General features: G+C 40.9%; 1 protein-coding gene across 2 annotated transcripts; it reads right to left on the bottom strand.

The window, feature by feature from the left end:
• Positions 1-1,860: 1,860 nt before the first annotated feature.
• On the bottom strand, positions 1,861-11,069 carry rtn2b (reticulon 2b). 2 transcript variants are annotated; one of them, XM_083908340.1, is made up of 7 exons: positions 10,987-11,069; positions 9,165-9,372; positions 8,659-8,797; positions 8,500-8,569; positions 7,923-7,969; positions 2,821-2,879; positions 1,861-2,145 (listed from the first exon to the last, which is right to left on the bottom strand). In XM_083908340.1, the coding sequence occupies exons 1-7, from the start codon at positions 10,997-10,999 to the stop codon at positions 2,049-2,051; spliced, it is 633 nt and encodes a 210-aa protein (XP_083764466.1). In that variant the 5' UTR covers positions 11,000-11,069; the 3' UTR covers positions 1,861-2,048. The 2 variants fall into 2 exon arrangements, with proteins under 2 accessions (XP_083764466.1, XP_083764467.1); XM_083908341.1 differs by lacking the exon at positions 7,923-7,969.
• Between the last annotated feature and the right edge of the window lie 530 nt (positions 11,070-11,599).

Genomic DNA, 11,599 nt, shown 5'->3' with positions numbered 1-11,599 from the left:
TCTCCACGAGAAAAAAAAAATCACATATTAAGAAATAATATCTAACGTTGTCTTAATAAGAGATTACAACTTACTTTAAGGTGAATTACCAGTAACAAGTTCGAACAATGCATGAAACGACCCTGTCGGAAAAGGGCCTTTCTGCACGGACTTTGCATGTGTGTGCGTAGGTTTTCTTCGGCTTCTCCGGTTTCTTCCCACAGTCAAAAGACTTGCAGATTGGGGGATTAGGTAAATTGGACACTCTAAAATGACCGTAGGTGTGAGAGTAGATGGTTGTTTGACTATATGTGGCCCTGAGACGACTCTCTGTGTTACTTACAATAGTGTTGTTTAGATGTTGTGTTGCCCGTGACATTTGCCTTCAGCACATAAGCGATTTGTATTATGGCAAGATAGATGCAACTCTTTACCTTGTCTCACATACACAATTAAACAAAAGAGCCACATCTTCTATAAAATATGGGACTAATTTTAACAATTTTTCAAAATCAACATTTGTATATTTTTTATACACATGTTAATACATGTTTTTTCTTTTATGTTTTAACTTCAAAATAAATTTGCTAAAAATAATACAACGTATGTATTGTGTGATTGGTGATTCCTGAACATTCCCTCGTTTGGGCCTGAGAAATTGTGACAAACCCACGTTGATCCTGCAGTTTATCTTGGGGTTGCACACTGGTTTTGGTCTTGAAAGTACGTGATATTTGTCTGTTTTTGTTAGTCTCTCTTGTTTCAACTTCAGTGCCTGTCCAGTCCACTGATAAACTCCCTATTCTATGTTTGGGAAACACCAATCTATATACAGTAGTGCACATGTTCATTGTGGAATCCATATGAGGAAACACATATTATTTATATTATTTCTTATAATATTATTCTGTAAAACATTTTATTTTAGCTTTCAACATAACATTGACCCATTATTTTGAAAGACATGATGTACAACTTTCAAGAGCAAAAATATTATCCACATAAAAACAGACACATGCAACAGCAACATTAAGCTATAAAAGCAAGATGACTGGAAACAGGTAGGAGTTTGAGAAGAACTTCCAGCCTGTTTCAGAAGTGTATTCTACGGCTCAAAAACCCACTCAAAAAAACGCTCCATCAGTCAGGTTTGATAGGGTTGGATGACAGAGCCTGTTTTCAGATGAAGAATGTGGGATACAAATAATGTTACGTTGCTTCTGTTCATAATGAAAATACAGAGGCAGAATATTACAATTAACAACAGCAACAAAAAAAATCACCAAAAGTTACGCAATACAGCTTTAAAATATTCACATAATTAATCATAACAAATGCATCTCTCCATTTGAGGTCACAGCTGAAGTGTCCTCAGTTACAGTAAAGACAAAGGTTCACATAGTTTTGGTTGATTTGGAAAATGTGGCTGTGGAGAACCCTCTGTACTGGAGATATTAAGTAATGGCGGGACTGGCAAATAAATAAAACACATGTTTTGTTTGTCCATTGTGGGCTATTGTAAAAATCGTTGAAGTGCAGGGATGCTGGTGTTTTATGTCAGAAAGCGGCGTTATTTTAGGGTTCATCTCACTTATCTTGTCTTTCTTTACTGCATATACATCTTTCTTTTACAAGTATATACCTGTGAATGTTCATTAATACCAGATGAAAGTCATTCTTTACTTTTTTAACAAAATAAAAAATATTGCATATTAATGAACACAACAATAATACTAGTGTATGTTATGCATAAATTCTCAGATCCATGAGAAAACATTCATGTTCAGTATGTAAACATTGTCACAGAACACACAAGAAAAACAATGATAGTGTGAAGTGAAGTGAAGTGAAGTAAACTCTGCCAACAAAACATTCCTCTGCTTATTTTCTTGCACTTCCTGCCATTTTATTGAATGCCAGTGTTATTTCAGTTGTCAGAATTGTTTCATTCCTCTCCCCCGAACAAACATCTCAGTGCAGAGACAGAGATAAGCAGCTACCCCTTCACCAGAGGGTGAACCATTCTCATTTTTTTCAAAATCCCAAATGCTGGCTGTCACAAAAATGAGTTACTTTGACTTAGTTTTCTGTTTGACAGCAGTTGAAGATGCAGATTTTGAGGCGGGAGCAGCAGAGGGTCGCACTGAATGATACAGACTGAGGCAACTGGAAAAAAAGAAAAGAAGGCATGACTACAGAAAGTTTTTTCTTTCCCCTCTTTTTGGGAAAAAAGTTAATTAATATATATATACGACATTCTGCGTGACATGCTGAACAAGTTCCTATTTGTTTAGTTGGAAGACATCCTCATCTTCTCTGAAACGAAAGAGGAACATGTCCAGCATGTCCGCCTGGTCCTCCAACGACTTCTAGAGAACAAACTTTTTGTAAAAGCGGAAAATGTGTCTTCCCCTCTCCCCTTCTTGGGGTTCATTGTGGAGCAAGGTCAGCTCTCCCCAGATCCTAAGAAAATCAGCACCGTAGAGACTGGCCCACACCCTCCACCCGTAGACAGCTCCAGCGGTTCCTGGGGTTCTCGAACTTTTACAGAAAATTCATCTGCGACTACAGCAAGGTGGTGGAGCCCCTGACAAGACTCACCTCCCCTCCGAAGGGGTTTCAATGGACACTACAGGCAAATACAGCATTCAAAAGATTAAAAGAACTGTTTACCACCGCTCCCATCCTGGCTCATATATATGTATACATGTATATATATATACATATATATATATACACATATATGTACATTAGGTTAGAATATCCTACTATATTTACTTCCATACATCACATCACATAACAACATGAAAAGAAAATACAAAATCATCAAAGGTAACTTACATGTTTTCGATTTTCCTCACAAACCCTCTGATGGTTCTGACTATCCTCCTTATTCGCACCTGTCATAAAAATGAATAATGATTGGTGAATTCAAAGCATCTCTGCTGCATACCCCATATGGTAGCCCTTTTACAGTCCCCTAATTACCAGGTATTTGCCTGGTAAATTCATGGTAACACAAGTGTTACTAGGTAATTACCAATGGTAATAAGAAAGTATATACAGTGAAACTATGGCCAAAATACTGGACATTTACCTGGTAGCTATAAAGTAAATTATAGTATGTTATTGGGTAATTACTGCTGGTAATAAGAAGGAAAGTACAATAAAACTATGGCCAAAATGTTGAGTACTTACCTGGTAACTATTAGGGATGCAACGATATTCAGTATTTTACCGAACTGTTTGGTACACCCTGTACGGTATTTCGGTACGTTTCAGCCCGTCAAAATTAAAATACCACTCAGGAGCAGAGACACTATACAGTTGCATCCTCAGTAACTATATGGTAAATTTTGTGTAATATTAGGTTATAAGCTGGTAATAAGCAGGTAGCTTCAGTCCCTGAATGACAAGCTATTTATCCAGTAAATATATGGTAACAAAAATGTGTTACTAGGTAATAACCTGTAATAAGAATGTAAGTACAATGAAACCATGGCCAAAATACTGGGTATTTACCCAGTCAATTATAAACTGTTATTGGTAATAACTACTGGTGATAAGTGGGTAAATACAGCAGAATCTACAGCGGAAATACTAGGTATTTATGGGGTAAATTATATTGTGTTATTAGAAAATTACCACTGGTAATAAGCTGGTAATTATTTCCCTGTTATATGTATGGTAAATGAAGATGTAGATACCTTCCCTTTGCCATTGAATAAATAATAATAATAATAATAATAATATTAACAATAACAATAACAATGGATTTTATTTGGAGGCACCTTTCATGGCACTCAAGGTCACCTTACACAACAACAAAAAAGTAATTATAATGATAACTAGCACTGCAAGCAGTTTCTTCATAGTCTTCTTCAGCAACTACCCATCATAACTCATTGCAAGTCTTGTTCTTATTGGACCTTCCATCATAAAGTTTCGTTTCATTTAGATTTTCGTTGTCTGCGATGAAAAATCTGAATTTTCGCCAACTTTGTCGCCCCGTATCTTGTGCGCCATGTGATATTAAAAAAAACCTTCCAACTCATTCCGTTCCTCAACTGGTCCACATCGATTTTTACCAAGTTTGAAGGTGATCGCTCAAAATCTGTAGGACTAGATAGATTTTGTATCGCTGTTGTAAATTTGCCAAAGACTCCTCCGTTTTTGCGTTCAATCCAAAATGGTGGCCTTCCCGTAGGATTCACAGGACGTTTGTTATTGACTTTTATTTACAGCACAACCTAATGAATGTGTGTAACGGTCAATGTACAGCAACATTAGAGGGCACTTCCTTTTTAAAATGGACAACTTCCTGTAGGTCAAAGACGTCTACGTAAACGTGTTCAGTGAAGTTCACTTGTTTCACATGTCGATTTTCGCGCAGATCGGACAATGTTGGACCTTACTTCCTGTTTCGTGCGTTCCACTTCCTGTACGGAGGTCATCTTTTACAGACATGTTCAGGACGGGTCTCCGGTCTCACATATTAAGTTTCAGGTGGATACAGCAATCCCTGTTAGAGCAGCATTAATCACTGTAAATGTAATACTATCTGCTGTCACCAGGGGGCTCTAGAAATATTACATATTATATTATATTATTATATACATATTAAGTTTCAGGTGGATAAGGCAATCCCTGTTAGAGCAGCATGAAAACTGTATATGCAATTCTGTCTGCTAATACCAGGGGGCGCTGTTTTCGAAATTGGATATTTTCATATAGATGTAAACATATACATGTTTAGCACGGGTCTCTGGTCTCACATATTAGGTTTCAGGTGGATACAGCAATCCCTGTTAGAGCAGCATGAAAAACTGTAAATGTAATTATTTGAAGAAAAAGTTTGAAGGTGATCGCGCAAAAAATGTAGGACTAGATAGATTTTGTAGCATTGGTGCAAATTCGCCAAAAACGCCCAAATATGGCTGTTCAGTCCAAGATGGCAGCCTTCCTGTTGCGTCTACCCCGGAGCTAACCACACGACTTCTCCCCCAGAGGGAGCAGGCAGAGGCTCGAGTAGGGATCCCAGCTAGGGGCCCCCAAGAAGCAGGAGACGGCAGGATCGCCCCGGGCAAGCCCCCCCGCACAGGCATGGGTCATTGGTCGAAAGATCCGTCATGGCGGACCCCGCGCCCACCCGGTACAGGGACCCACCGTCCACCCAGGGGCCAAGACGCCCAAAGCCAGCCCCCGGCGACCGACCGGCCCGCCGACCGACCAGCTCGCCGCCCACCATCACCCCTCCCAGGAGTCATAGCAAGCCATGGCCAGGTCCCCCGGGGCTCCCTTGGCGGGTGGGACACAGGTACCCGGGTGGTATGGTATCTAGCGTGCATTAAAAATTTGGGAGGAGGCTGAGGCGACGACACCCCGATGTATGACAACTCGCTGTAAATCGATGCTCCCTGTGCGGTGCGTGATAACAACTCTGACTCTGCAGGTCTTCAGTTACGCTGCGCCATAGCTCTGGCTTACCTTGGTCAATTAGGGTGATTGACAGCTTGTTTTAAACCTCTAAACCGGTAGAATCAGACCCCAGTCTCCAAATGCGGATATTCGCCTTTCTCTAATCAGAACGATCTAATGTCGCTCTGTAATGATCAATCAGACCTGGATTTGTTCCCAAAGCATGCTGGTAAGTGTAGTTCTTCATTAGAAGTGGTTTTGTTCCGGTGGAAATAACTTGTTTTGATAAACAGCCAAGGTAAGACAACATTTCTGCTTATATTTCTTGAAAGTCGGTTGTTGATTTGAGAGTCAGTTTTTTTTGAAGACCTGCTCTAGTTGACGTCCCTTGGACGTTGTTGTAGGTGGGGTGTGGTCCAGGGAGCAGAGTTGGTGAATGACAAAGTCCGAGTTTTAACAGGAGCAAGCACAAACTTGTACCATGTAGGTTCTGATATATTACAATGCATCCATCCATCATCCATCTTCTACCGCTTATCTGGGGCCGGGTCGCAGGGGCAGCAGTCTGAGAAGGAACGCCCAGACCTCCCTCTCGCAGGACACTTTCTCCAGCTCTTCCGGGAGGACCCCAAGGCGTCCCCAGACCAGCCGTGACGTAGTCACTCCAGCGTGTCCTGGGTCTTCCCCTGGGTCTCCTCCCGGTGGGACATTCCCAGAACACCTCACGAGGGAGGCGTCCAGGGGGCATCCGATACAGATGCCCGAGCCACCTCAGCAGCAGCTCTACTCTGAGCTCCTCTAGGGTGACAGAGCTCCTCACCCTATCTCTAAGGGAGCGCTCTGCCACCCTGCGGAGAAAACTCATTTCAGCCGCTTGTATCCGGGATCTTGTTCTTTAGGTCTTTACCCAAAGTTCATTACCATAGGTGAGAGTAGGAACGTAGATTGACCGGTAAATCGAGAGCTTTGCCTTTCGTCTCAGCTCCTTCTTCACCACAACAGACCTTCACAACGACCGCATTACTGCGGCCTCTGCCCTGATCTGCCTGTCAATCACACGCTCCATCCTTCCCTCACTCGTGAACAAGACCCCAAGATACTTAAACTCCTCCACCTGAGGCAGGATCTCTCCACTGACCCGGAGGGGGCAAGCCACCTTTTTTTTCCGGTCGAGAACCATGGCCTCGGTGCCGATTCTCATCCCAGCTGCTTTGCACTTTGCTGCAAACCGCCCCAGCGCATTCTGGAGATCCTGGTTCGAAGGAGCTATCAAGACCACATCATCTGCAAAGAGCAGAGATGAAATCCAGTTGCTCCCGAAACGGACCTCCTCCGGTCCCTGGCTGCGCCTACAAATTCTGTCCATAAAAATAATGAACAGAACCTGGGAACAAGTCTGACTTACTGCCGGCAATGCAAACCAAGCTCCTGCTGGTTGTACAGGGACCGCATGGCCCTTAACAAAGGGCCCCCGACCCCATACTCCCAGAGCACCCCCCACAGAATGCCACGGGGGACACGGTCGAAAGCCTTCTCCAAGTTCTCCATCAAACACATGTGGACTGGTTGGGTGTCCTGGTGCCACGTGCACTGATGGACACCCTTATGCTCAAACATGGTGTTTGTTATGGACAAAATGTGACTAGCAAAGAAGTCCAGTAACAAAGCACCACTCGGGTTCAGATCGGGGAGGCCATTCCTCCCAATCGCGCCTCTCCAGTTCACACTGTCATTGCCCACGTGGGCGTTGAAGTCTCCCAACAGAACTATGGAGTCCCCGGTTGGAGCACTTTCCAGTACTCCTTCCAGGGACTCCAAAAAGGCCGGGTACTCTGCACTGCCATTCGGCCCGTAAGCCGATTCGTCAGCCACAGTTCTCCAGTTTTCTGTGTGTCAGTTTGTTCGTCAGCCACAACGAATCATTCATGACCGACACAACACTAATTACCAGTGGTAAGTTTACAATAACACAATATCATTTACCAGATGAATACCCATATTTCCGCTGTAGATTCACTGTATTTACCCATTTATCAGTAGTTATTACCAATAACGCTTTATAATTTACTGGGTAAATACCCAGTATTTTGGCCATGGTTTCATTGTACTCACCTTCTTATTACAGGTTAATACAGAGTAACACATTTTTGATACCATATATTTACTTGGTAAATAGCTAGTAATTAGGGGACTGTAGCTACCTTCTTAATACCAGCTTATAACCAAATAATACACAAATATCTACCATATAGTTACCAGGTGAATACCCAACATTTTGGCCACAGATTCGTCACATTTACTTACTTTTTTACTTTATTTATTTATTACCATTGGTAATTACCTAGTAACACTTTGTGTTACCTTGAATTTACCAGGTAAATACCTGGTAATTAGGGGACTATAAAAGACAGGGTTACCAAACAGGTAATCATTTACTTGCCCTCTCTCTTGGATGGAGAGAGTATTCATGCAGTTTGTAATGTTAGTAAAAAATGACTGGATGTTTGCAGTGTGCACCATCTCACCTGCTGCTTTTTGTATAGCAGAGGCAGAGAGAAAACAGCAATCACAGCTGTAAAACAGTGGAGAAATGTCTGATTAAATTGTTGAATTAAGATAGAGCTTCCCAAAGTCCCCATCAGTAAAGAATATTCATAAATAATTATCTGTCCAATGCAGGTTAAAATCACTAGAAAAAGTGATTACAAGCCATACTTATTTACAAATAAACAAATTATGTATCATTTTCAAACGGGAAACTGAAGTTAACCCTCGCCCACTTGCATAACCAAAGTCCATTGAGAAAAACAACGATTGTACATCCCAGAAAAGAAAGAGTTAATCCACTGCTGCCTCCATCACTTAGTTCTAATGTGCGATTTTGTGATTTTGGTGTTTGACATTCTTTATTCAAATTTACCTCAGTGACACAAACCGACCACACGAGGCAGCATTAGACCAGCAGCTCCTGTGGTCTAATAGTATGCTTTTTAAAGTATACAGTACCTTACTCAGTTATACATTGCTTACTTTAAAAAGCATACTATTACAGTCAACATTGATACTGGTGTTAAAAGTTAGAATATAATCATTTTAACTCACCAATTATGACCAGGGTCAGTCCATTGATTAAGATACCGATGTAGGACAACAGATACAGGAGCACAACAAACTGAGAGGGAGAGCAGAGAAAGAATGTGACATGTTCTCATGTGACACTGAAGGAAAGGTCAAATCATTATGTGACCATCATGCTCAGACCTTAACAGAGTCAAATATGTTGTCGATGAAAACCAGGCGTTTGAACTCTGTTACAGCAAACGCTATAAGAAGCACCACCTCCTCCACCAGCATCACTGTGTCCTTGTCTGTCAGAGTGCTGTCATAATCCAGACACGACCTGAGAATAAAAAGTCCAAGTTTCCCCTTAGCAACAATAACTGAGGTTGAGCTGGATTATATATTTGCAGTAGTTTCATTAAATCAATTAACTTCTGAAATGTCATCATGTTCTTAATTGAGCATATTATGCAGGTCCCATATGGTTTCAGTAACATGGGCCACCAAAGAAAATTTACAGACAAACCCACTTGGGACCCATATTAGCCCAAATTTAACCCTTATGGGGCCCATATGGACATGCTGGCTGGGGATCTATACATAACATAAATCATTATTCTGTGAATTCATTTAATAGTATTTTGAATGTAGTAGACATTTGCTTATTTTTAAAAGGTTAAAGGGGATACATTAATGAACAAACTCACTGGAATGGATGGACCCCAGGGTTCCAGCGAAGCAGCTCCAGCAGCTTATAGTAGAGACGGAGGGGGAAGGTGACACACATGAGACCCAGGAAGACATGGGAGAGCACGGTGATGGCACTGAGCTGGAACAGACTTGCCAGACCAATCACCAGTCCTGTGAACACCATACCTGTCCACCACATACTCCTCCAGTACACCAGATCCACAACTGTGAAACAAGGTGGACACTTGTTAGAGGTAATGAGTGATTGACTAAGGAGAAGGGTGTGTTTGAGTGGATGTGTCAAAGAGGCTCCACTCAAACTTTATGGTAGAGCAAGTCATCTTTCAATCAGAATACCAAGGTTTAGTTGAGCTAGTCTACCTAATGTGTAGCTGTGCTAGCAGCATGTGAATATGTATGAAAGTTGTGTGATAGAATTAGCGAGGCACATGTGCTCTATGGATGTGTGAGTGAATGGGTGAATGGCAAAACTGGAAAGCAGCTTTGAGTGGTCATCAAGACAAATGTGCTCTATAAATACAGACCACTTACCATTATTCCTCATTTTCATTTGTGTAACAGATGCTTCCATTTTGATTTTGTGAAAAGTAATAAGTAAGTAAGTAATACCTTTTAGGATTTCAGACAATATCATCTGCCAACACTGATAAATGAATGACTGAGGGGTGAAGGAGATGAGGCAGTGACGGTAAAGATGCCTCAAAGTTCAGTGAGACACTTTCAGTGAAGTAATTGATATTATATTATTGAGAGCCATGCTATGCTATTTAATGTTTTAACTGTTTTCAATTTAAATTTAAAAAAATAATAATAATTGTTTGTTAATTGTTTGTAAGAATGAGCCAAAACAATAGCATAAATGTATCCAAAAAAACCAAGTAGGGATATAAACAATAGGATGTGCATGAGCCCATGAACAATAAATCAACAAACAAAACACATGATGCCATCTTGGAATCTTTATATTCATATTTACTCGCCACAAAAAAACCTAAAACATGCCAGAATGATCTCATTGTTTTTAATTAAGAATGAATAACTTTACAATGAGTCACAGGGTATCATATCTCATATACTAAATCATCTGGGGAGCCTCCTTACTCCAGTGTTAATGTCAGGATAATTATCTGATTACAACAAACACTCAAGAATCTTATAAACGTATACATGTACTGACAGACACACCATAACAACAGCTTCCAACAGACAGTTTACAAGCAACAGCCAAGCACAGCATGTACATGTACATAAACACTGAGCCTTTCATGCTTAACAACAGAAAATAAAAAGACAGATGCAAGAGACAGAAACAAAAGTCATTTTACAAGCCCAGAATTAAGATAAACTGCCTCGGACTTTAAAGTGATAGTTCAGGTTTATTGAAGTGTGGATGTATGAAGTACTGACACATAGAACCAGTGACAAAATAACGCAGCATGGAGGCAGCAGTGGATCAACAACTGTCTAGTGTGATATAAAATCATCAGTTTTCTCTATGAACTTTGGTACTGGAAATTAAGTGGTACACAAGCTTCCCTTTTGATTCTTTAGTTGGTTTAACAGTGAGATAAAGTAATGTTCCTAAGACACAGGTTTTTATTGAGTGAGCCTAAAACCTGGACTGTCCTCATATCATTTTTAAGGCATGAAAAAAGTTCTGATTTAGCTGACTCTGCTCATGTGCCCATATTAAATGAATTAAATGTGCATACCTGCCCAAAAGAGGGGCAAAACTAAATCAGGTGGACCCACTGACCAGTACCCTCATTGTTCTGATTCACTTCATCAGTGTTAGCTATGACTAAATAATTTACTTACGTTTGGAGGCCATTTCAGCAGCAATCTTCCTCGTTCTTCTCTCTTTCTTGTGCTTCCACAGTTGGCTTGCTCTCCAGGCTTTTTTTGGCTACCCAAGCTTAGTCAGCAATATAAGGCCTGGCTGGCCTAATTTTATCCTGTATTGCATACCCCCATTTGGATACACGCACACGCACGCACACACACACACACACACACACACACACACACACACACACACACACACACACACACACACACACACAAGGAACCTGAGCCATCAGCATTTACATGTCCCTCAGAGAGTCTTGTGGTTACTCAGCCAACTTAGAAGACTTCACATGCAGCCATGTTAGCGAGGGACAGCTTTCACACACTGAGTAAAACACAAGTCTGTGTGAATCAAACACTGAATCATTTTCATTACTTTCACACAAAATCCCTGTATGTTAACACCTTTTCCCATCCACGCGACCTGTGTGCTCACACGGTTTTCAAAAACACATTCAGAACTTAAACGTATCAAATTCATATAATTTATATATATTTTTTCAATATGTGATTATTTTGTGTTAAAGTGTGAGATAAGGTGTGCAGGAAATTGCCATTTTTGCCATTTATAGGAATATCTAAC

Source organism: Microchirus variegatus, assembly GCF_963457635.1.
Source record: "Microchirus variegatus genome assembly, chromosome: 22".
Lineage (NCBI taxonomy): Eukaryota > Metazoa > Chordata > Actinopteri > Pleuronectiformes > Soleidae > Microchirus > Microchirus variegatus.
Note: the sequence above shows the minus strand (reverse complement) of the source record. Positions and strands in the feature narration are given on the sequence as shown.

What these genes read in the sequence shown, in the direction of transcription:
- rtn2b (XM_083908340.1), bottom strand. An exon ending in ACTGACCCTGGTCATAATTG is followed by an intron (nt 7,970 to 8,499) that starts GTGAGTTAAAAT and finishes ACTGTTTTACAG; the next exon opens with CTGTGATTGCTGTTTTCTCT. An exon ending in GTGAGGAAAATCGAAAACAT is followed by an intron (nt 2,146 to 2,820) that starts GTAAGTTACCTT and finishes CTTTTTTTCCAG; the next exon opens with TTGCCTCAGTCTGTATCATT.